Source organism: Perca fluviatilis, chromosome 22 (genome assembly GCF_010015445.1).
Source record: "Perca fluviatilis chromosome 22, GENO_Pfluv_1.0, whole genome shotgun sequence".
NCBI classification, from domain to species: Eukaryota; Metazoa; Chordata; class Actinopteri; order Perciformes; family Percidae; genus Perca; species Perca fluviatilis.
The window spans coordinates 18,687,489-18,714,542 of record NC_053133.1 but is presented as its reverse complement, the minus strand read 5'-3'; the positions used below and the strand labels follow the sequence as shown (position 1 = coordinate 18,714,542).

General features: G+C 40.2%; 1 protein-coding gene across 11 annotated transcripts in view; it reads left to right on the top strand.

The window, feature by feature from the left end:
- cacnb2a (calcium channel, voltage-dependent, beta 2a) overlaps positions 1-27,054 on the top strand; it is a 69,323-nt gene that overhangs the window by 14,057 nt on the left and 28,212 nt on the right. For 2 of the 11 annotated variants that reach the window (XM_039789501.1, XM_039789499.1), the window contains exons 1-2: positions 9,901-10,061; positions 10,487-10,631. The exons of 3 other annotated variants lie outside the window; for them this stretch is intronic. In XM_039789501.1, coding sequence (XP_039645435.1) covers positions 9,937-10,061; positions 10,487-10,631 — 270 coding nt within the window. In that variant the 5' untranslated portion in view covers positions 9,901-9,936. Of the gene's footprint in view, positions 1-5,762; positions 6,135-9,900; positions 10,062-10,486; positions 10,632-14,688; positions 14,851-19,837; positions 19,920-20,567; positions 20,900-27,054 lie in introns of those variants that run through there. 6 more of the 11 variants (XM_039789509.1, XM_039789508.1, XM_039789502.1 and 3 more) reach the window with 6 other exon arrangements.

Genomic DNA, 27,054 nt, shown 5'->3' with positions numbered 1-27,054 from the left:
CCCTCTCACCTTTTTTACCCATGACCTGTTTGCATGCCTGGGTTTTGCAGGCTGCAGTAGGCTGAATCAACATTTACTGTACAACTGAGTAAGCTTTAATTTAACTGATGAGTTGGTTTAGTGTAGGACCAGCTGTTGAAACTCCACACCAGACAACCTAAGCCCCATGTGTAAGGTGTTTGCATGAAAACAAACCATTCAGTGTGGTGGAGTATCACCGGCAACACATGTTTGTGTTTAATTACTGTGGTCAAACTAAGCATGTTGAAATTAATGAGTACTGTTAAAACGAGAGTTTTAGCTCACAGGGGCCAGTCCGGTAACTACAGCCTGTACTGACCTTGAGAGGACCCCAGCTGACGTGACACGCCATTCTTTCTATGACACTCCTCTCACATGTTTCCAATATGGAGCACCAAACCACCGTTTTACGTCTGAAATGGGGCGGAACATAATTCCGCTCTGGATGGAATGTGGAGCATGGAGACCCGGCCGGATGGGACTCCGTCTGACGGACTGAGTGGCCAGTCCCAGACACTCCTCACGGAAACTCCAGCTAATTGAAGACAGCCGGCCCTACTCCATTTCCCCATTTGTTTGCTAGGCTTTCCTGCTTGTCATGATGCAGCAGTGGTAGACAGTGCTTATATGTGAACTTAGCAGAGAGTCAATGAAATGCATGAAAGTTACTCATGAATAAAAGACTTGGAAGTATGTTGCACACCATGCAGTACAGTACACTTCCTTTTTTTGCAGATGGCTTATAAATCTGTGGTTTTGTAATGTGCTAATTTGTCCTTGACATTTAAAGCATTTATCCCTGCATATTCCCTAAACATCTTAGTATATTTGTGGCTGCAGTAAAAACAAGACTAAGAAGTCTACAACCATGTTAACTGTGATGCTGTACTTACTGTATAGGACAGACAAGGCAACTTTATTTAGATAAATAAAAATGTTGCAGGTAATAAACATAAACAAGTATTGGACAAATTAAAAAAAAAAAGTTTGTGCCAATCCACTAATTGGATGCTGCGATATTTCATGTGATGAGTGGAAACTTGACCTGCTGGGAGCGCTAAAACTACCACATAAAGAATGAGAAATGGCAGATACTGGAGAAATACACAGAATACTGTAGCCTAATTATTCCTAGAAAATACTGAGCTTGTGTGTGCTAGTGGTGAGCTCATCTCCCATGGTGAATGTGTGACCTGGAATTCCAGTCAGTTTTCCAGGCTTTGGGATGCACGCCCAGGGAGCAGTGCCGGGCCAGCACATAGTAGGGTTTCCTTGGCAAAAGTTGTGCGTTCTTTCACTTTTCGAGAGAATATGGAAATGTCCGGAAACTGAGCAGCTAATTGGCCACAGAAGCCTTTAGGAATCTCGGATTTAGGTGGATTTTTACTGCTATTACATAATATATTACCTCACCGTGGGACTGGAAAGTGTGATATATATCTGTGAGGGCCTATGTAGAGTATAGCTTCCCTGATGCCTGGAAACACTGATGTCAGTGACACCGTATGCTCAATGTGTGTGCACTGACCCTGGTTCTGTTACGTCTGGGCTGCGACAGTCTTGAGTTTTAAACCCCTCACTTATGTGGAAACGGTGAAGTCATAAGAAGAAAGATGCAGCTCATTGCCTACAAAATATACAGTACTTTGCTACAATGCTACAATGAAAGACCATATCACTACATTTAGGCTTTCCGCTTGTTTGTCTGCTTGAAAAAATACCTTATTGGGGGAGTCTTGGTAGTCGAATGGTTGAAATACATATGACATAACCACATTATACCCAGTTTGATTTCAGCCCTCGCTGCATGTCATGCCCCCACCCTCTCTCCTCCCTCGTTTTCTGTCTGTGCCCATACCATCAGCTGTCAAATATACTGTAGGTGAAAAATATTATATTATTATACATTATAAAAAAAATGAATAGAAAGTGCTTATTGGATACTTGGCTTAGTCTCTCAGCTGTACCAGCTTTTTTTGCCTATCATTTGTAAGTGTGTGTACGTCTGTGTTGAGTTTTTTTAAATGTATGAAAAGTCATGTTTATTCTATTTAAAAAAAAAAATATTTTAACATTAACAAAACCAATGTACAATAAAATGTAGTGGAATTAAAAACCTAAATAATATTCAAAATAGACATGACAAGAAATGATATCTTCAATCAAACGAGAAGGCTGATGGGAATATCATTAGTTTTGCAGGTATTTGAGTCCAAAATACACCTTTTGACCTGATGGCAAAATGTACAAAATGTGCAAGTACTGTATTGCCCTTTGTGTCTGTAAATACATATTGTGAGTACTCTTTACCAATGTGCTGTTTTACAACCTGCTGCATGAAATCCATACATACGAAGTAATTTGCTCCCTGTGGTGAATGTTAATTTTAGCCGCCTTTCTCTCTTCCAACACGTCATATTGGCTGCTCGACTGCTATCAGTGGAAAGCAGCTGCTTTTGAGGCCTGGAGTGCCGTCATCCATTTCTGTGAGGCTTGCAGTTTCTGGCACAATCTATTCAGTAATTGCATTTATTAGGGTTACGTTTCACTATGACACATGGCTTGAGATTCTCTGCTGTTGGGGGAGCTGTTTGTATTTGCTGTATATGAGACACAAGGTTTAGTTTAGGGTTCACTTTAGTTCAATTTGACACCGTAACTCCCCATAAAATACTTTAACTTATCCTCTTCCCCATCTTTATTTTCCACCAGAGATGCACCGATTACAATTTTCTAGGCCGATTCCGATTTCTGATTTTTCATTGAGTTTGACCTGCTGATACCGATTTTAGATGATTCCGATTTCATTTTTTCTAACCACTCAACAGCACACACAAATATTTATTTTCTATCTTTTCTTTAATAGAACATTTTGCACAGAACATAGAACATGTTTTGAACAGATAATCGGTCGTGATAAAATAGAACTATATAAATTACTCCGGGTGTGGGAAATTCACACACATCTAAAGTGCAATGTTATGGAAGAACCATTTCCTTCTTTTCACATCCAATATCCAACAAAAAAAATTTGATTGCCATTGTGCATAAATATGAACGTTGCTGTCAACGGGCTTATCTGCTGACGTTAGCTACCGACAGTTACTTCGGAACAATCCAGCAAATAGACGGTACCCTAGGTGCATTACCTGAAACAGATGATTTAACGTCACCGCTCATTTTACACTCATTTTACACAGCAACAAAACTAAACGCTGAGGGAAGATTACTACGTTTTTAATGTTGGTTTTGAGCGGTATGCATCCCCACTAACCTGGAAAGCGTTTTAAACAGTAACGTTACTACAGTGTGTCGGGGGAATACAGCGTCTCCTGCAGCGGGGCGTCGGAGGCAGAGGGACCACAGCGTTAATCTAACATTAGCTTCTTGTCTCATCTGGGGTCTGATAAACAGTAAATTCATCAAAGTCAGTGTGCCCAACGCTATTTTCCAATAAACTGTAGCTGTCATATTTCACAGGGCCCGCGTGAGTGCGGTTTTCATGTTCCAGTTGTTCAGCCTCAGAGGGGAGAGAGAGCGGCTGACCATTCGCCTGTGATCAGTAGAGCAGACTGCTCTGCAGAGCCGATCACGTGAAAATCGGCCAATTCCGGTCACCAGCCGGTCAATCGGTGCATCTCTATTTTCCACTGTGTCTTCAGTAACAACCTACAGAAGGTAAAGAATCTGCAGCAAAATGGACAATTATGCTATCATTAGAGAGATGCAGGAGCTGTGGGCTCGGCTCATGCCCATTAAACTGGCACCTCAGACAGCGAGGGCGGCCAGACCAAACCGAGCATCACTTAAAACAGGAGCAGATGTTCTTTGAGGCCAATTAACAGTGGAGAGATGCAGACAACCTTGTGCACCAGAGGAGGGCTGACGAATACTAGAGACAATTAATTAGAGCGACAGACGTTAAAAATGGATCAGGAGCTGTGAAGTCTTGCTTTAGAACCCTGTACTCCTAGGGCTGTGTTATGGAAACTTCTTGACTTGCAGATCCTATCTTAACTGTTTGGTAACCATGGTAATTAGGGTTAGGACCACAGACTGTATAATATTAATGGACAAAGCATCCAGTTCGGCGAAGTGCTGCAAATGTGGAAGTGCCTTAAACCTTCATTCTATCTGAATCCCAGCAGGGGGCGACACATGCGGTTGCATAAGGTCGGTCTCTGTAGAAGTCTATGAGACAGTGACCCACTTCTCACTTGATTTATTACCTCAGTAAACATTTTCATAATGAGTTTATGGTCTCAATCGCTAGTTTTAAGTCTTCTGCAATACAGAACTATGTACATTTTTTTAATTATGGTTTTGTTGATTTTAAAATCGGCGATAAAGCAGGGGGTGTTTTAGGGTGTGGCTATGATGTGATTGCCAGTGAAAGTGTGTAACGCAACGTAGAGTGTAAGGGCTCCTCCCTCACTCCTCCCTCTTGTCTAAAATCGTCCCATCCGCAACCAGGATGGCTGCGCCCATAACGGCAAACTCAACGACGGATAGCAATCTCCACAAACCAATGGGTGACGTCACACATGCTCTGTCCATTAATATTATACAGTCTATGGTTAGAACCTAATTTAGCAAAAATCCATTACATATGAACAGTTCCTAATTCAATGTTCTTACCATAACCTATGGTGGGAAATGTGTAAGCATCCTAACACCCCAAAATCTTGAATAAACTTTGCTAACTTTAGGGTAACTGTTGAGCTGTCCTAAATTTTTTACTTTAAAGCTTTTAAAGAGTTTGTGGCTCTCACGAACGACTGCTAGAGGGCACTCACACATGCCACTTTATCGATGAGGACTGGCGGGTTAAATCATGGCTGTTCGACCAGTAAACAGCGGTTGTTCTGGTTGTTGTTCTGGCCTGTAGTCTTTTTTTACCACTGCTGATCTGTATCTTCTCTGTGGTTCAGTTCCACTTAAGTGCATCCACTGGAATCAGCAAAGATAGCCTTAAAACTCTTCACTGATCTTTTACAAGTAATCCGGATTGACTTGGCCAAACAGACGGCCACAAATGTAGAGCTGAGGGAGAGGAGCTGATGGAATCAGAGTAGAAAGATAAGACAAAGTGAGTAAGGGTTTAAGTATGAGAGTAAGAGGCGAGAAGGTCAGGGCAACATTTAGAGAGTAGATTTAATTCTGGGTCAGGGAGCAATGCCACCACTGAAGAATAGCGATGAAAGAACGAGAGAGGGAATTCCATTTTCGCTGAGCATCTTTCATCTGTCACAGCACTCATCTCTTAGCAAAGAGGTGTCATGACAACAGGTACCAGCTGGGCGAGGAGACATACCCCTGAGAGGGAGGGAGGGAGGGAGGGAGGGAGGGAAGAGTGTAGAGGAAGGAAAGTGAGATTAAGTAGGTGGAGAGGAAGGAGAATATACAGTATGAAACAGAGAAGAAGGGAAGGATAATGAGTGAAGGAGGCACATACGGTAGATGAAGACAAGGTCAGTTACCAAAAGTTTCCCTCTGCTTCTCCCTGTTTTGTTTTTTTGTTGTGTTTCTGTAGGTTTCAGCAAGTCAGGGGAGAGCCCAGTCCTCACCTCCAGAGAATCAGTATGTTCATCCTAATGCTTCTATAAGCTCACCCTCGGGAGCCGGCCACAAAGGTCTGCTCTGCGATTGGGCACGCGCTGAGGCTCAGCAGGGCGGGGTTAAACCTGCTGGGATGTTTCATATTCATACTCAGCGTGAATACATAATCAGTCCACCAGGTCACTGTGTGCTGTCAGGAGGAAGGGAATTTAACTTTGCTGGATGATTCTTACGTGATCTTGACTTTTTTGCCACGGGAAGAAAACTTTGCATTCGTCCTCTTCTAGGTGAAGTGTGGTCTGATCCTGCTGACAGATGCTAGGTTCAGTCAGAGCAGGCGTTTTGGGTTCGCAGGTTTACAGGGCAGATGATGACCTATGGCTGAGTGCGGCGTGCCCCCGGCCATCACCCTTGATCCCTCTCTGACCTGCCCACACAACAGGCTGTGGGGCTGAAATCTGCTGAGGAGGGGGCTCCTCTCTCCACGTTACCGGCCTGCTCTCGTTGCCATGATCAAACAAACCAAGAATAAAAATGTCTCCTGGGTAAGTGAGGTGTGTTGGTGGAGTTTTGTCCTCTACTCTTGAACTACTTTCTCCTTCTGCGTGTCTGGCTTTTTCTGTCTATTCTGTGTTCCTTTCAAAACAACTCAAAGCGATGTAACATTTTTGCATCACTATTGATGAGAGTTTCTGGTTTAACAGATTACGTAGAGACTATTACAGTATATTCCCATTGGTTTTTGATGCTCCTGTGCCCAGTGGCTATTCCAAAGAGAAGCTTAGAGATTTAGGTATTATATAACTACAAGCTACTACATGCCCACTTTATGAAATCTGGTTATCAGTCTGCCAACTCTGCCTGTGTTACAAGGAATGCAAATGATGTTGATGAGTTGAAATTATTGACACACGTAAGGCTGAATCGCCAAGAAAATTTATAGTTGTTTGTTTATACTCATAATAACTGACAGTAGGTAAACTAGTATTTTTCATCAGGTTTTACCAGTTGTTTTTTTTTTGTTTTTTTTGCGTGCGAGAGTTTGATATCTGCCAGTGCAGACGGATCAAGGGAGATTAGAGGAAGAGTGGCTTTGCGAGGATGAAATCAGCTACTTGGGGAAAGGGGGGGGTGGGGCAGGGAGGAGAGGATGTGATGGAGTGACTCCAGAATCTACCTTCGGTCTGTCTATGGACCTTAACAACATTTTCTCGCTCTTGATTCTTCAGTCGTATGACCTCCAGCCACTCAGCTCAGCATCTTTATGTAATCTTTCTTGGTGGAGTTACTGTATGTCAGGTGCAAGTGACACAGTCATGGTGTCATAAATCTGAGGCGTAATTCTCCTCCATATACACCATATGTTGTGCTTTCCAAAAACACGCATTCATGTTTGGCACTGCGATAACTTCCTTTTTTTTGTCCAGTATATTGTATGTGTGCAAGTGTGCATAAATAGAGATGTACATATGTGTTTTCCTCCGGAGGGAAACACTGCTCCACTTTTACTCAACCCACCCATATGCTGCATATGTCACGCTGCTGCTCTCTGCAGCCCAGCTTTCTGTCCTCACAATGATCTTGATCATTCCTGCACACACAGAGCTGCAAAGTTAAGTACCTTATTGTCTAGTGAAATAATGTCACAACTAGTGCTGCCTCTCAGTCTTAATTAATAATTAATTTAGCTTACCAGTGGATATCAGCAGAGCAAGTCTTAAAACAGTTTTGCCAGTTTTTACTTTACAGCATAGATTTTCATTTAATCTTTTTTTGTAAATGCTGTTTTATTTAGTTTTCTTAAATAATTACAATGGAATAAGGTGTACTAATTGGGGGGGGGGGAATAATAAAGAAACTTAAGCTAACAAAAGACATTTTAATTTTCAGTTCTCAAATATTTAAGTCATTAATTAAGTGAAAGCAGACACACATTAAGTACCATTTGTGTCGATACAGGGGTACATACTATTATACACATAACATATAAAAATAATCTTCAGACCAACTGTGTAGATAATTAGAAAATAAATTGATTTGATGCTGTAATGTCCACATGATCAAAGGATCTAAACAGGGAAATTAATTCTAATTACTCCAGGTTTGAACTGGCTATAACATCTAAAATCACCATTTCATTTCTATGCAAATAAAAAGACTGTTCAAACTGATGATGAATGGTATGGAACTATTTCTTTAAATTAGGAACTAACTACTTATTTCCCTTTCACACACAGGGGAAGGGGGATGGGACTGACTACATGCTGGTAGTCAGTTGGCCATAGTTTTTATAGTCTTTGTGGTTTTTGTAGTCATTGTGGGGAGTTCAAGGTACACTTTTACTGGGAAAGTTGACATGAGGCCATACAAGATTTTATCAGTTGGCCTTTGTCGTTGTTGTGTGTCAGGGCTCTTGATGAACAACATACTGATGATAATTTTGCAAATAGAACTTTGCAAAGAAAAACTCCCGGACACTGTCTAACTTGCAAACATATATGAAGTTTAATAGTCGTGGTCTAGTACCGAAACGTTGCAGACTATTAAACTTTATATATTTTTGCAAGTTAGACAGTGTGCGGGAGTTTTTCTTTGCAACTTTTGATCTGCTTGTCCCCTTCTGACGCACCTTTCTCACATTGTAGATGTGCAAAGTATTTTTCTGTGCTAATAGAGCTTTAACAGTTGTGGGTTGAGCTATAGAAGAAAGTGTGTCCCCTGGGAGCATGAATGTGAGTTTCATTGCACATCTGCACAATGGATTTTAATGTTTCTTGTGTGCCAGTCATAATTAATGGACAAAGCACCCGGTTCGGCGAAGTGCTGCAAATATGGAAGTGCCTTAAATCTGCATTCTATCTGAATTTCAGCAGGGGGCGACACCTGCGGTTGCAAAAGGAGGTCGGTGTCTGTAGAAGTCTATGAGACAGTGACCCACTTCTCACTTGATTTATTACCTCAGTAAACATTTTCATAATGAGTTTAAGGTCTTGATCGCTAGTTTTAAGTCTTCTGCAACACAGAATGATAATTTATTTTAATTATGGTCTAGTTGATTTTAAAATCAGTGATAAAGCAGGGGGTGTTTTAGGGCGTGGCTATGATGTGATTGCCAGTGAAAGTGTGTAACGTAACGTAGAGTGTAAGGGTGGGCAACCAGGATGGCTGCGGCGGTAACGGCAAATTTGACGACTCCTAGCAGATCTCCACAAACCAATGGGTGACGTCACACATGCTCTGTCCATTAATATTATACAGTCTATGGTGCCAGTAGACATGTTGGCCTGATGGTGGAGCTAGTGGCAAGGTCAGGGGGTCATCAGAAACATTTTGACTCTGGAAGCCATCAAGTAATGGTCAAATAATATTTTTTCATTGGTTAGGCCTACTGCATTATTCTCGTCGGTCTACACTTACAGTGTTGGAGAGCTATGATAACTCCCTCATGGCCAGATTGGCTTCGACATGATATTGAGACCTTTTAGACACCTTTTAACACCTGGGAGGGTTACCAAAATCATTAGGAGTTGTCATTGACATTGAATATCCATTCCAAATTACATGACAATGTGGACAGTTGTTGTTGAGATTAGAAATGGCCCGATACCATTTTTTGCTTCCTGATACCGATTCTGATACCTGAACTTGCGTCAATATTGGCCGATACCGAGTACCGATCCGATACCAGTGTGTCATATATTTTATTATGTTTTAACAACTGTATACTACTATCCCTGTATGGATGTGATATGATTTCTATCTTTGTTGTCAGTCTGGCTCAGGTTAAACTCTTTGTGAAACATAAACAAACACAAACAATGAATGCCGTAGAACTTTCTTTTATTATGCAGTTTGACAGTCAGTTATAACGGAAGGACAGAAGGGCTTTATTACGTGATATTGGATTGGTGCATAAACTCCAGTACTTCCCGCTACCGATACCAGCGTTTTAGGCAGTATCGGAGCCGATACTGGTATCGGAACATCTCTAGTTGAGATTCCCTGGACCAAAGTTCTGGATGGACTTGGTCTGATCAACAATTGCTATTCTCAGATACTGATGCTGATGTGACATCTCACCATGTTTGAGATGTTTTTTTTTTGTCAATTATGCTTTCTAAGTGGCAGCAATCTTACAAAAAATGTCTTTGCAGAAAATGCAGATTTGTGTGATGCAGTTGCAGCCCCTCTGCAGTGCACTGATCCCAGATATCGACTCGTCTATCCAATAAGCCTAATGACTTTGAGGGCCACATTCATAATCTGAGTGGTGGCAGTGCCAGGCGGATTAGGACTCCAGATGGTGCTGTTACTGCCTGACTGTCTGGCCACAGATGAACAGCTGCAAGAGGTCACATGTTTTACTACAGCGGTCAGCTCTGTCACTGCAGCCCCGCAGCGCAGCATCACATAGACTCTTCAGTAACACTAAAGCTGACTATCACAAGTATCTGTCGACAGAGTGTTTCTGGAGTTTTAAGGTATGTTTGTGTATGTTGTGTGTGTTTCTGTCTGCTTCCTATAGAGTCATGTAGTTGAGTTGACCATGTAACAGATGCCACACTATCAAATTAAAGCTTAATGCCCGGCCAGCTGAAGAATTCCACTTCAGGGCTAACCATGAAACCGCAACGCTTAAACACTTGTCTGTGTGTGTCTGCTCGTGCACATGTCTGTGTGTGTGTGTGAGAGTGTGTGAGTGTGTGATCTGTCTGAGAGACTCTTTACTCCACATGAGGCATGACACTTGAAGTTGGAAGAGCTCTTGAGGATGACCACATCTAATTTCCTCTCCTCTATCATCTCAGCAGTGACACCGGTTTAAGAGCAACTTGCCAGGTAGTGCAGCAGTCAGTGTTATCCCTTTTTGACTGAGAGGTTGGGTTTTTTTTTTTTTTTATGCCAGGCGTCAGCTGCTTGTACCTCTGGGTCATGGTACTCTGAACAAAAACCAGGGGATTTGCATAATTCATTACAGTCGCTGTGGAACAGAGAGGCGACACAGGTGTCCCGGGCATTGTGGGAGAACGAGCATGTCTAAGAAGCCAAAGGTAAAAAAACAACAACACAACCTGTCCTTGTTTCTTTGTAAATCAGCAGCTTACTTCTCTACCCAGAGCTTGTATTATTAGTTGTAGTGCTGGCTTGTTTTCTGAAAGCTTTTGAATTGCTCTTACAGCTTACAGAATGCTTTTTTTCTGTGTTTGTGGATTCTTTGCTGTGTGCGGTTTTGTTTGTGACGACATCCAGAGTGTCACTGTCTATATCCTGTGTCTGTGAGGTCTGTTTACATAGGCCTATACTGTCAGAGATGCACCTCATATAAGTAGAGCTTAGTTTTTAATCATAGATTCATCCGGCACGGTGTCTACCTTTTTTTTTGTCCTGTAGAAAGGCATTGACGCTTGTAGGTGTAAGTCAATCTGCAGGGTCACCTTTCTTTTTCCACGTTTAGATACCACTAACAGGTCTCGTGAATGAGTCCGTTCATGCAGCTAAATCCTATCTTTGAATACTGATTAAGAAGGTTGGGAGCAGCATGATTTAATCGTTGTCCTTTTACACAATTTAGGGCAGTCTTTCTGAACCTTTTGCCATTTTTTTTTTGAGTATTTTAAATCATGCATTGTTTACTTCCATGTTTACTAACTAGCAGTCATCTTTATTACTGGCTTTGTTGATGCATTATCACGTTTATTTGTGCGCTACCACAAGCAACTGTCGCTTGAGAAATTGTGATAAATGGGCAGCAGGAGTATGTATTGCATGCACGTGTGTCAATCACTCATAAAAACATTGCTCCATAGCGCTAATAGTGGTCAAAAACTCCACAGGGGACCTTTTAAGAGCTCAGATTATCCAGTAATTCACAAGAGAAAAAGCAGAGATTAGAGGAACGTCTGCAAAAATAAACTGCCAGGTTTGCAACCACTGCTGTTGAGTACACTCTCCTTTTCATATGACCTTAGCAATATGAACTCTGCCAAGGTATAAAGGAGATATTTTAACAGTTTCTGACCATGTTTCATGTCAGTCATTTCTTCTACTCTAAATCCTGGATTGGTTGAAAGGCAGAAGCAGATTTAAATCTCCTTACTGAGAGAAGCAATCATCACAAAGTGAGTCGGGGGATCAAGTGGACACAAGCAATCACCCCTGTGGGTGTTATTGTGTGCAGTGTGGATCGTTCCCTCCCTCCTGTAGAGATGTACAGTACACAGAGGAACATGTGACAACACAGCTGATGATCGTCTCTCGCTCAACTGCTCAAATTGTTGGACTGTGTTCAAATTTGAAGCCCATCGGCGATGTCAGAGTAGCAGACAAAAGTGGCTTTTTTTAGTCTGAAAGTTAATTGTAGTGATATAAATGTGTGTGTGTGTGTGTGTGTGTGTGTGTGTGTGTTTTTTTTTTTTTTTTTAAAAAAAAAAAAGAAAAAAAAAGAACAAGGAACACACCAGGCAGGTCCGAGATACTGTTGCGGAGAAGTTTAATGCCGGATTTTGGATACACAAAAGATTTCCCAAGCTTTAAACATCCCAAGGAGCACTGTGCAAGCGATAATATTGAAATGGAAGGAGTATCAGACCACTACAAATCTACGAAGACCCGGCCGTCCCTCTAAACTTTCAGCTCATACAATGAGAAGACTGATCAGAGATGCAGCCAAGAGGCCCATGATCACTCTGGATGAACTGCAGAGATTTACAGCTGGGTGGTGGGAGACTCTGTCCATAGGACAACAATCAGTCGTATACTGCACAAATCTGGCCTTTATGGAAGAGTGGCAAGAAGAAACCCTTTCTTAAAGATATCCATAAAAATTTTTGTTTGCGTAAAGTTTGCCAAAAGCCACCTGGGAGACACACCAAACATGTGGAAGAAGGTGCTCTGGTCAGATGAAACCAAAATCAAACTTTTTGGCAACAATGCAAAACGTTATGTTTGGCGTAAAAGCAACACAGCTCATCACCCTGAACACACCATCCCCACTGTCAAACATGGTGGTGGCAGCATCATGGTTTGGGCCTGCTTTTCTTCAGCAGGGACAGGGAAGATGGTTAAAATTGATGGGAAGATGGATGGAGCCAAATACAGGACCATTCTGGAAAGAAAACCTGATGGAGTCCGCAAAAGACCTGAGACTGGGACGGAGATTTGTCTTCCAACAAGACAATGATCCAAAACATAAAGCAAAATCTACAATGGAATGGTTCACAAATAAACATATCCAGGTGTTAGAATGGCCAAGTCAAAGTCCAGACCTGAATCCAATCGAGAATCTGTGGAAAGAACTGAAAACTGCTGTTCACAAACGCTCTCCATCCAACCTCACTGAGCTCGAGCTGTTTTGCAAGGAGGAATGGGCAAAAATGTCAGTCTCTCGATGTGCAAAACTGATAGAGACATACCCCCAAGACGACTTACAGCTGTAATCGCAGCAAAAGGTGGCGCTACAAAGTATTAACTTAAGGGGGCTGAATAATTTTGCACGCCCAATATTTCAGTTTTTTATTTGTTTAAAAGGTTTGAAATATCCAATAAATTTCGTTCCACTTCATGATTGTGTCCCACTTGTTGTTGATTCTTCACAAAAAATTACAGTTTTATATCTTTATGTTTGAGGCCTGAAATGTGGCAAAAGGTCGAAAAGTTCAAGGGGGCCGAATACTTTCGCAAGGCACTGTATATGTATGTATGTGTATGTATGTATGTATGTATGTGTGTGTGTGTGTATATATGTATATGTATATATATATATATATATATATATATATATATATATATATATATATATATATATATATATATATATATGTATGTGTATATAAATGTATATGTGTGTGTGGTAATTTAAGTATAATGTATGTTGTCTGTTATGTGACAGATATTTAATATCATGATGTTTTCTGAAGCATATGTCTAAAAAGGGATATTTTAGTATATTAATCTGACTGCAAACATACAGTAATGTCTAAGACTTAAATATCTGAAAATTGTTTAGTGTCTATAATTTAGAAAACGTGATCATTTGGTAAACAGAAATCGGGCTTAAACCGTTAACTTTTTATTGTTTTTTACTTATTTACTGGGACTCTGGTGCATTAGTCAACAGCTCATCTGAGCTTCCTTGAACACCCAAGTGATTTCAGTTATTCTGGCTGATTAGACCTCACCTGGTTGTAGGTGGGACAGAGCTTAGATGGGCATTTATTGGGTCAAAAATCCTTTCTACCAATAAGAATGGTAAAGCTGTCATTTGTACTGCCCTATAGGTGCAACAGAGCTAATAAGAGACTCAGGAAGATGTCAATCAATCAGTCTATACACACCTACACAGTCCTGAGAAGAGGTCCAATCAGCCAGATTAACCCAAAACACCTGTGTGGGTGTCCAGGGCCTTTTCATTTCAACATCGAATAAGGACCTTCTTTACTGTAAACTGCGGTGATAGTGTCAAAAGAAGCAAGAAACAAAACTATATTTTTTCATTGTCAACAAATTCCATGAAAAAAACAGAACCAACAATTAACTAATCTTACTAACAAGTATTGTCTCTGTATCCAAAGCATAGCTTACTCCTCCGTGCCCATAGACCTGAGCGTTAGGCAGGCTAGCTGTTTCCAGTCTTAATGCTTAGCTGCACTAACATGCATATTTAATTAACAGACGTGATAGTGGTATCGATCGTCTCATCTAACTCTAAGTAAAAAGCGACTTAAGGTTAAGTCAGTGAAGTGTCCTCTTAAGTGACAAAAACTTGTAATTGTGTGTTTTGTCAACAAATATGTGTGCATGTTTAGCTCTGCGCCAAAACCACTCATGTGTAGAATGAGGTGTGCCTCTTGAGCTACTCTTTCGTCCATCATTTTGTGTGTCACCAGAGGACAGGGGGAGTTACTGTATAAGTGTAAAAGTGTGTTTGCGTACAGTGTGCGAGTGCATCGCCCTCTGCCAGTGTTGGTCTGACCAGTGCGTGACTGTATTGGTCACAATGGTCCCAATTTGCCGGCTGAAGAGTTTTTCCTATGACTCCATGTGGGACAGCCGATGTGTTGATGTGTTCATCGAGCGTGAAGTGACTCAGCACCACACACTTGCACTGCAGCCGCCAAACGTTGTACACTGTTGTACATGTCAGCACTTCAGAAGTCATCAAGTCTTTGCTCCCACACGCTGTCCAGCAACTCTGAGCTCATGATCTTCATTCCTTTGGGCATGCTTGACAAGTTATCTTTGTCTCCACTGACTAAACACATCTTGGGAAGGGTAAGCTTTACTCAACTTTTAGTCAGTCTTTGTCCTCAACTGGAAATGTACTGTTGTAATACCACTTTAATAGGTTGAGGCTTTAGACTTCTCTGCTATACAGAAAGGTACAGCAGGGTTGTATGATGTGTGCGCAGGTTCAGTGCTATTCTTAGGTTTAGCACACATGCTAGCAGGATGCCCTTTGGTGGAGTGGAGGAAACAGCATTCGAACTCTTGAGTTGCTCAGAGAGGCAGCAGGAAACAGAACAGCTGGGGCTTCTATCTCCGTTTCTCATCCGCTATCTCTGTCTCTTTCTTTTTTTTTTACTCCCTCTGACTCTCAGTCTCTCTTCTTCATTTCCCCCTCCTTTTCTTTCTCTCATTGTCTGTAATTAGAGATGGTCCCATGGCTCAAGTGGCCTGGCATGTGTTGTAGCTAGGTAACCTCAGTCAGATGCTGGCTGCCGGCCCTGGGGGTTTCATTAGATGTGAATCACAGTCCCAGCGGGCCCTGCGTGGATTCTCCAGTCTGATGTGTTTATTATGAATCAGGATCAGTGGAATCCTGCTCTAAATTCAAGCTTTATATCAGAAGAGTTGGATATTTGACATGTGTTGGTACTGGTACCAAAACAGTACTTTTTATAATACCTTACCTTTCCCTATGTAACAAAAAAGCCAAACTTCTCAAATACATTGGTGTTTGAAGGTTAAATACTACATTTTGAGAAATGTGCTTATTTGCTTTTTGCCAAGATTTAGATTAGAAGATCAATACTACTCTGTGGGGTAAATATGTAGCTGTAGCTTATCTTTGCATAAAGACTGAAAACAGAGAGACAACTAGCCTGGCTCTGTCCAAAGGTAACAAAATCCACATAATTTATGTTTAATTTGTACAGAATCCGAAGTTATTTAGCTACATATTTACCAAACAGATATGAGAGTGGTATCAATTTTGGCATTTACTGACGTGTAGTGTGATTAAAAGTATGAGAGGGAAGATTAGCCCTGATCTGAAAGCGTCATTTACAGGATCAACTGGATACAGTGCTGCTTACTTGGTAGAAGATTGTACTGCCTTTTCTACATTTTGGACAACAAAGAAATAGGCCTATTTAGGGAACTTATGGAGGGTTTTTTGTTTCTTACAGGGAAATTGATTTATCCACCAGCACTTGAAGTCCTGTAGTCCAGTTTCATTAGTGTAATAGCATTCTTGGCAAGGCAAAACAACTTTTGGAGGGGTTTCTGAGAGATCTTCAATGATCTAATTGTGGTGTATCTCTTTAGTTTACTTAACAGCCATAACATTATTTGTATGAATCATGGCCTTTTATAATAGCACATTTGACAGGCAAAAAAAACATTGTTGATGTTGTTGGATATTGTTAATGTCACTGGCAAGATGCTCCGGGACAGAATCAATTAGTTATCTTCAGTATCTGTCATTGTTTTGTCTGTGTTATGATCTTCTATTGATGTTAAACAGATTAACTCGTGATGCTGAGTGCTTGAACACTGGCAAGTATGTTTGGCAAAGTGGTTTTGTTTTGGACCGTTGAGTGTGGCCACTGTGGAGTCACATAGCATGAAAGTAACGGACCTCCTGATATGGAGATAGAACGGCCTGGTGGCATGAAAGAGTGTTCTGTGACTAAAAGTACACAGGTGTGATCACCACTATACTGCAGACTGAATCTCCACTAGCTCCAGGGTGATTGATCTGACTCTTTCATCTTTAAAAAAAAAAAAAAGATTGTTTGTGGTCAATAGGATTGGGCATCGAGAACTTGTTCCAAATTGTAATAATTTCAAAAATTACGATACCAATGGAATCGTTTTTTTTTTTTTGGAATCGTTTGTAGCAGCCCGTAATTCCAGATGCTTGTTGTGTTGCAGCCATGGAGCACAGTAAGCAGCGCTCCAAAGTGTGGCTTTAATTTAAAGGTGCCCTGCTACACGTATTTCATTACTTTGTGGTAATGTCTGAAGTTCTACCATGGACTCTGTAATATTTTTTGTGGAAAAAATGTATTGGTTACCTTGTTTCATGCCATTCTAGTTTGGTATAGAAAGCCTACAAGAAGACTCAGCTCGATTTCTGCCAGTTCTCATTAATATTCAACAAGCTAAGCTGTTTGAATCTGATTGGCTAACAGCTAGCCAATGAGAGCCTGGCATTGGAAGACATCACCATGGGCTCGGGGAACTTCTTGCTGACATTTTACAGACCAAATAATTAATTGATTAATCAAGGAAATAATCAACAGACTAATCAATAATGAATTAATCAGTGGCTGGGTTGGCTCAGTGGGTAGAGCAGGTACACATATACTGAGAGGTTTATACCTTGACGCAGAGGTCCCGGGTTTGAATCTGACCTGTGACGATTTCCTTCATGTCTTTCCCCTCTCTCTCACCTAGCTGTCCTGTTAAATTAAAGGTGGAAAAGCCCCAAAAAATAATCTTTTACAAAAAATAATGAATTAATCATTAATTGCAGCCCCTAATAAAAATAAATTTTAGGGAAGCAGATTTTTGCAAATAATTTATAACTGCTCACCACCATAGAAATTCATGTATGATCATTACTTTAGGATTAGACTTCAGGACTTAAGCTTCTTACCCACAGTATATGATTCCTGTGGCTGTCGCCCACATTAAAATATTGTTACCATGCATCTAATATTCATGTATTCTTACATTTATCTCAGTTACAAACCTTTATCGCACAGTGTACACCTACCACGCCAATTTAGATACACCTACAGTAGCTAAAATGAATGCCACAGTCCTGCAATAAATCCTGCCTTCATGAAGGTTCCAATGTTCAGTTTTCAGAAAAGTGTCGATACAAGGATTTATTGCAGGGCTGTTGTATTAGGGAAAATGTAAGAGCAGCAGAGTCAGAATTTAGTCTACCATCAGTCTCTTCATACTACACACAAGGTGACATTTTAGTAACTATGGAGTGAAAGGAAATCACTGTTAGCTATGTTGGGTTTTCTTTTCTAGGTTAAACACATTGGGATGTTGTATTGATCCCCCCTCTTGGTCCAATTACTGTATGCTGGTTTTTCTAAGCTATCCTTGTTGCCCTTTGTGTGCTTGTCAGTGTGAATGGCTGCTGACGTCATTGTGTGCATGTATACTGATCGATAAGCCAAAGGCAATGCCGACACTCCTTTCCCAGCGCTGGCAGAACTGGAAGACATTGATCTGTCAAATCCATTCAGAACCAATTCAGAGAGTACTGATAATGTCTGTCGGCAGTGAAGAATGCTATTGTATCATTACATTATAGTAATTACACAAAAGAAAGCAACCAATTTACAACAGCTTTATTTGCTTTTGTTAATTTGATATATTGCATACAGCGTATGCTTTGAGCTAAAACACATTACACAGTTTGAACACTGTAAATTTTAGTATGGGAGGCCTCAGCATGCTAATCCTGGCTGGAGCTACACAGGATCAATGGACATGCAGTGTTTTGTACGCATTGTTTTGATTAACAAGTGGCATCTTAAAATCACAATTCAAAATGTTAACTGATCACCCTCACAATCTGACTTTGATTGTTTTAATGGCTCTGATTTTCTTGCAGTTGCAGACTTCACATGCAAAAGTCATTTTTAGTGAGTATTCAGAGGCAACAGATCACACTTCCTATCAACTGTCATCACCCTCAGTATGCGGAGGCTTTTGCCTCGAGGCATGAACTTAATTATAGTCTGCTTTTCACCTTCATTTATCTTGACCTCGTGTTGCCACTGCAGGGTTTTGGATTAAACTACAAACTGTGATATATTTGAGGCCTGAGAAACAAAAATGGCAAAAACATTAACTGGTTCCAGGTTTTTAAATGTGAATATTTGCTCATTTTGTTTTACTCTTCTATAATAATAATAATTGAATAGCTATATGTCGGGGACTAATAGTTGAACTAAAAAAGATGTGATTATGTCAACGTGGGCTTTTGGAAACTGCAATGGGCATTTTTCACTTCTTGACATTAAATAGACCAAAAATTATAAAACAATTAATCAAGCAGATAATCTGTACAAATAATTGATAATAATCATTAGTTGCAGCCTGACACATTTGTCGGAAGTGGAGACTATGGTCAATATGTAAGAAACACTCTTGCATTCACTCTTGAAGAGTTTCTTTCTTCTTAAACACACTAATTGACATATATGTAATTTGTCTAATCTGTACAAAAAAAAAGTATTGACCAGGTGCAACTGCACAGATCCAGCATAGTGGTTTCCCCGTTTTCAGTCTTTATGCTAAGCTAAGCTAACCGGCTGCTGGCTGTAGCTTCTTACTTAATGTAAAGACATCAGAATTGAATCTACTCATCTAACTCTCTGTAAGAAATCAAATATTTTTATATTGCCATATAGTAATGTAATAAAACTTAATATATTTTACATATATCAAATATTATAGGTGAGTTATACACCATTTTTTTCAAGCTGATTTTGTTATCTCAGACAACAGAAGAAGTTTTTATTGCACTGATGCATCAGGACTTGAAACATTGTTCTGGTGAAATGAGGATAACTATCCTACAGTTTGTCACGTGCCGGGCAGCACTCACCCTGGATGATAATCCTCAGAAAGGGGTTAACCCCGATCAAACACAATATAATCCAGGATTTAGGATGGGCCGCCCAGAAAACATTTTTTTTCCCCACTGAAAAATACAAATCTGGGCTTTACCGGGATGTCGAATAAAGCTCAGAGCTTGTAGTTTTATAGTTGTATGATCTTACAGGTTGGACATAAAATGTATCTATTCAGTTCTCCTCTGTGCTGTTCATTTGGCATGTTTTTCCAGTGACATAGCTGCATTCCTCTGTTGCTCCTGTTTTTATAACAGGACCATTTTAATTAGTCAGGGTTTCATTTTGTGAACTCATGACTCAGCTGTGGCAGTTTCCAACTCTGTTGTACCTCTTTAATAGAATATTAAACTTGCTCAGCCAACAAGAGCTGTGATGTAACAGCTCATGTAAGCTTACAAAAATACACATCACAGCTTCAGAGTGTCTGATGTCAGAAGATGTTCTTTGAAGGTAATGTACTTCTTTTTTACCCTGGAGCTCTGACTAATAGAAATCTGTCACTTCATTACTAAACCAACTTTTATATGGCTTTAATTTAATATATGTAAGAGTTTGTAGTTTGTTATGTGTTCTTATTCTACAAAGTAACTTCCATTTGTCTTTCTTTTTAATGTAAGCTTAATGGTCTACCATCAAATGACCAAACGGAAAGTTTCAATGACTTTGGTCTCCTTGATGATGAAAGCAGATATGGCATTTCGTCGATGTAGTGAAGATAATTACTTCCTGACGTTCTGGTTGCAACAACATGTGCTGAGACTATACAGTGAGTTCAAATCCTCCAGCTTTCCTCTCCTCAGAGTGTAACCTTCTTTAAGGGAAAACATGTACGGTAAACTCTTCAGATCACACACTCGCACACAAACCTAAAAAGCTTCTGCAGCTGCTTTTGGTGCTTTCTAGAATTTTCAGGCCGGCCCTGTTGGCCAGAGATCTTACTTCCTAACTGACTGTGTGTGTGTGTGTGTGTGTGTGTGTGTGTGTGTGTGTGTGTGTGTGCGTGTGCGTGTGTGTGTGTGAAACAGACAGAGTGTATATATGTGTGTGTGTGGGAGGGGAGAGGGGCAGAGGGGCTTGCTTTTGGGGCTGGAGGACGGTTGCGGCGCTCTGAAGGAGTGTTCTCCCAGCGTGGGAAAGACGCTGGTCTTTTCTCTGCCTCTCAGGGATTTGGGTAGGCCAAAGAAGTGCTGAGAGGAACAAACTTCTTTCCTCTGGCTCCAACTTTCTCTGCTCGGGCTACAGAGGCAGCCGTTCCCCTCTGGAGCTGCAACAAGGGGATTTGTAGGAGTAAAGAAGTCGGGCTGGTAGGAGTTCCTGTGCTCCGAGAGGAGATGGGCAGCAGCTGAGGAGATTTTCTCCTAGCCGGGCTGAACGGCAGAGAGTCGGATAGGGCAGAAATGTATTATTCCGGCAGTGAGGAGTCAGATCTGGTAAGTTTAAGTAAACATTCTTTCTGCTACTCAATCAGTATCCTGTTACACTTTTCTGAGCCTAACTTGGCTGTACCTCTCACTCTTCTTTCTGTCTACCCTCTGAACAAAGAGGAAGGGCTCGGACTGCAGGAGAATGGAGGTTATTAGTGCAGGATTTAAAGGGGCGTAATCATACACTTCCTATTTTTTCTCTCGTCGCTGCTTTGCCTGAAAGTTATTGAGAGTCATGCTCAAGATGCACACTGTAAATCTCTCCCAGTGTGCTGTTTTGAGACGAAGGCACTCATTTAAGCATCTTGTCTGAATTTGCGAGCACTGCTGCATGATCTCTGCTAGCTTAAAGTGGGGAGCTGAGACAGTGGTTAACAGGAAGAAAGAGGGAAAGAAAGTAAACAGCTGGGTAAAGGTTGGTTCTTTATATACAGAGACCGGTAGAGAGCATAAAACTTGGCTTTGACCGAGAGAAAAAGCTCATGTTTTGTCTTAGCCACATGAGCCAAACATGTAAAACTTTGAGCACCATTAATAGTTAATGAGTGGATGTCCTGTGCATGCAAGTTTCAAGTTAGTGTTTCAAACATTTCCGTGTGTGTGTGTGTGTGTGTGTGTGTGTGTGTGTGTGTGTGTGTGTGTGTGTGTGTGTGTGTGTGTGTGTGTGTGTGTGTGTGTGTGTGTGTGTGTGTGTGTGTGTGTGTGTGTGTGTGTGATATGGTGGTAATATTTTCCTGTGATAGTAATCAGTACTTGTCATCAGCCAAACCCTCGTATTAATGTCCAATCAGCCTCTAAAAGCAAGTCTGAAAACAGTAGTTAACACAGAAGACCCTTTTTAAACAAGAATTGTTTTAATAAAGTTTATAATAAATAGTCGCGATACCACATATGTCTGTCCGGCCGATTTCAAGCAGACTGGGTCTTGGATCTGAATGTTTCACTTTGTGAACAATATTGTAAGGCTTCAATGAAGAGTTGAAACATAACAATACACAATATATTTCTACGTTACTGTTCCGACTGTGGAATAAGAAAAAGGAAACAAAAGGGTTAAGCTGAAACCAGTCTGGAATAACCTCTACTATATGAGCCAGAGTATAACTAACTAAAACCAGACCAATTAATGCCATTAAATCATATATGATTTAGTGCTACAGTATGCATGTGTGTCTGTTGTGTGTCAATGTTTTTGTGAGTTTGTATGCAGCAGATAGCCTGCTGTCTATCTTTCTAGTTGATTTCTAGTTGTGGGTAAATTAGAAACTACCTGCTGCGCAATCTATAGCTTGTTGCTGTTCATTTAGGTCTGGAAAAAACAATTACATACACACACACACACACACACACACACACACACACACACACACACACAGAAACTCATGTTTGATTTTATAAAGGATCTGTTCAGGAGTTGTACTTTAAAATAGCCATGTGACATGTCAGCTGGGAGTGTAGGACAACACTATGTTTAAAAAAATTTCAGTTTGAATAACACATTTGACAACCGTATTTAACATTTCTAAAATCTAACACTGATTGTGTTGATTCTAGCGGCCACACCTGCTGTCGTAAAGGTCTTTTCTATACGGTACTGTATTGCCCACTGTATTACCGTTGATAGCGTTACGGGGAGGTCATATAGTTGCGATGAATGTTTTGCTCAGACAGAAAATCATTCATTTACAATAAGAGAATAAGTTGCAGATGCATTGTTGCATTTCAAGTGTTGCATACGGTAACTTAGTGAGATAAACCAGGTATCACTGTCACTGTTTTACAAGCCAAAGCAATAAGAAGTTGTTGTAGCAACCAACGTAATAATAAATTAGATTAATTTAGCATATTTCATGAAACCCAGGGACGCTTTACACAAGTAATGTTACAGGGGGACAAGGGAACAGAAAATAGTAAGCCAACACAAACACTTAGTAAAGGGGAAACGTCCGCGCTAAATGGAAGGGTATGTTATTATATGTTGGCTACTGACGTACAACCACATGGCACATTGTAAAGTTATTTTATGAAAGAAATATTTCATTTCATTTTAAATAGACTATATATAACATATCTGATGTCTCCATCTGTTGATAGTCCTCCCGAAGTTGACTCAAGATATCACCATTGTCTTTCAATTTCCCTTTTAGCTTTTAGTAGTAGCGTTTAATTTCCTTTTTTTCTGTGATGTTCCTGACCCAGTATCAGCCCTAACTACAATAGATAACTTCTAAAATAACATTAAAATACAATTAGGCCTATATAAAGAAATGTCCTGCTTCCTTTTACCTAGCTCAAAAGGCTGGATACTAACCATGAATGTATTAAGAGAACTAACAGGCTTTTTTGGTGTAACAAAGAAATCTGTGACCGATCAGAAAGTGTTACTGTAACGCCTACCTGCGTCTACCTGCCACAAATTATTCTGTGACTGCGCTGGAAAAATCAAACCCGGGCAGAGGCCTTACTAAAAACTATATAAAAATGGCGTTCTTTTCACTGTTATTCTCGTTTGCTGTTACAGGTCATTTAGGACCATTGTATGAAAAATGACAGAGCTTCAGAAACATTAAAAAGTTACATATAGTCACTTTAACGCTACATTATGTAAGAATTTCTCCCATCTAGCGTTGAAATTGTAAATGACAACCAACTGAATATTACATTCTAGCCCTTCCCATTCCGAGCGCGTTTTAACTCCTACGGTGGCCGAACCCAAAATTAGCTCTTAGTATCTCCATCGTTTACACGCAGCTGTTCTAGTTATAGCCTAGTCTGTGTTACAACTGCATGATGTGAGTTGTCTGCCAGGGAAATCACGACGTTATGCACAACCATGCTATAGTTAGCCAAGCACCTATACAACTTTGAATTTACACAAATAGGCTAAATTACCTGTCGAGAAGAAAGCAGGCAACTTTGGCGTCCCTTTTAAAATTCTTGCTCCTCTTTCCATCCTCATACCTCTGTGGCAAAAAGATACATTTGCATACATCACAAATTTGGCCAGGAATTGGTCCAGAGTACATCATTTATCTCTGTATTAAATAAAATAAGTGAGCTGAAATCATTTTTCTCAAGCACAGTTCCATTTGTTGTGTGACGGTATGTTTCACTCCATTGAAGATGGTTAGCGGCTCTCTTTGCTCTCTTAGCCAGTTCTCATCAATCATCCACAGCCTGCTTCATACACCAGAAAACTGCTAGGATATTGATGACGCAAGCACAAAATAGCAGAACAGAGCAGACCCTGGCCTCTCTCACTGTATTCCCCTTGATCAGCCATCATCCTATTATGGGGCTGGGTTTCCACAGAGGAACCTGAGAGGGAAGGAACTGCGAGATAAACTAGATCTCGCTGTGAGGGGGGTATACTGTAAATGAGAGCAAAGCCCCTCAAGGGACGGCTACTGCTTGCTGCAGGTAATACTTACTGGAGGAAAAAGGATTAGCACATATTTTGCAATTGTAGAGGTCTCGTCATTTGTTTTGTCATAACGTTGCAGGCATTTGAAATGCTCACTGTGAGGCGCAACACCAAACAGTACATTTTCATTGAAATTCATTTAAGTCAGAACATCAGCTAAAATGGTTTAATCTGTATTAGGGCTGCACGATATGAGGAATTATGCAATAGCATTGTTGAATATCGCGATAAGGATATGAATAAACAGATATTAAGGTCTGCTCAGTTCTGCTGCTTTCAGTATTCAGTCCTTCCAGAAAAACGCAGAGTTTTTTTGTGATTGTTGCGGGCAAAAATCCTTGATTATGCGGCACGTTTTCTTAAAAAATGCGATGGAATATGCGGGATATTTAAACAATTTGATGCGATGAAATTGCGGGAACTTGCAAAAAATGCGGTTTGATGAAAAAGAGAAGAAAAACACCCTGCTTTTTTTAAACTTAATTTCCAAAAATAGTTTACAGATATTCAGTCATTGCAATAAGTAAACAAATAAGATACAAAAATATATACAAATAATATAATATTAAAGTAAAAATAAAAGTAGTAGTCTAAACGGAGGGAAATAAAAGATACAAAAGAGACAGACTTTCAAAAATCGTTAATAATATAGACAGCAGGAGCACTTAAACAAAGAAATTTGAGTAGACATCAGATAGAGACTCAAAGTGCATGTCAAATTCAACCTCCAACACCCTGCTTTTCGATGATGTTCACGTCGCGTAATTACATCACTTCATAACGTTCCCATGGCAACAGGGGAAAATGGCTGCTCTTGTGTAAAGTAAACGCAACATTTTTTCAACTTTCTGCTAAGATATATGTGACTTTTTTGCAACGAAAATGCGGGGATTATGAAATCATGCAAGCACCGCATATTTTGCGTGGAAATAGGCAATTTATGCGGCGAAAGTGCGGCATATTTGAAAAAATGCATAATCGCGTTTTTCTGGAGGGACTGAGTATTCTGCTAAAATACAACAAATTGCTGGTTGAATTTAAAACAAATGAAAGAAACATAGGAACACAAGGAATTTCCAACATTATTTAATTGAACAAATTGAACATGGAATTAAATATACGAGGCACCACAAAAAAAAAACAATGACAGTTTAAAGTGCAGTTTTCTACTGATATTTTCTTTCAAGTAACACTAAAAATCTCAGAGTGCCACAGCCTTTTTGCGATGTGTTTATTGCGCCAGTGGATATTGCGATGAAGATAAAAATTGATATATTGTGCAGCCCTAATCCGTATGGGTATTTGGGGGCTCATCATATATTTTTTGCCAGAATCTTAAATCTGCGAAGTTGATCAGCTTTTAGGCTCTAATGATGGCAGTACTTTGGTCCAAACCAAAATATGTGTCAACAACTATCAGATGGATGTCCATGACATTTTGTGCAGACACTGATGTTCCCCGGAGGATGAATCCTAATGATGTTTGTGATCATCTGACCTTTCAACGAGCACCATCAGGTCATTTTGACCAATACTTTGGATTATGACTAAATACCTACAAGAGTAAGGACATTCCCATCAACGTTGGCTGTACTTTTTTGTTTGTTTAGTGCTAATTAGCAAATATCACCATGCTAACCACTAAAATTGTGAACATGGTAAACATTCTACCTGCTGAACATAAGCACGTCAGCATAATACCAATAATAGTGAAAGTACATGTTTGTTTCTGCTTAATTTTTGTATTTTGTATTTTTTGTATTATTTTACCATTTTATTTTTTGTAACTTTTTTGTTATTTTTTTACCATTTTATTATTGTGAAATGCATCTATGTTAAAAATGTACAGTCATAGCAGACGTGTGCACAAGAAGCTTGTTAATATAGGAACATATATTCGAAAGGCATATCTACTTTTAAGTCCCCTTACTGTGTGCTTTGTTTCTAAGTTTCTTAGATCATGTGATTGACAGCCAGTGAGTCCATCACCTCAATGGGATGATGCACTTATCTAATGCACTGGCACATGGGATGCTGGGTAAACACTTTTTTCATAGGCCTGTCAGTGTCACCTTGACGTCCATGCAGCCAATCCCTCTTTTGCCACGCCAGAGGGATCATTACTCTTACCTCTCTTCTATCTCTTTCCTCATTTCTCTTTCAAACTCACTTTCTTTTTCTTTCACAGATGTACGTACATACAGTCTGTTTCTCTTTCACGCTCTTGCTCAGTTGGTATTAATTCCTCCGTGTGAAATATTAGTAAGTATTCATTGTTGCAGTCACACATCTCTCACTCTTGGCGGTCATGTCTGCTCTCGTTGTCTCTGTGTGACGAACGAGACGCCGTTTGTGGACTGATAATTTAATTGACTTTGTTTTTCACTGAGTGAAGTGGCAGTGATGGACAGATGGCTGCGAAAAGAAGCTTTGGTTCTAGCCAAGAATGAGTCATGCCAAGCCTGAAACTGCTAGCACACTTGCTCAGCCCATTGTCAGCCCACTGCAGTGTTGTCTGTCAGCCAGAACTGAACATGACTTGGCACGAGCAGTAATCTTCATTCTTCAATCCTGATGCATAATGTGATGTACTGTGTAGTCTGACCACGCTGCCCCATTAGAGTCACTGCAGAAAGTTTGCCATTTTGTTAGTAGGTCTGAATTTTAAGATCAAAAATATTCTGTCTTCAGTTCATATTAGTGTTACAAAAGTTTACAAACTGCACATTAAACTTTT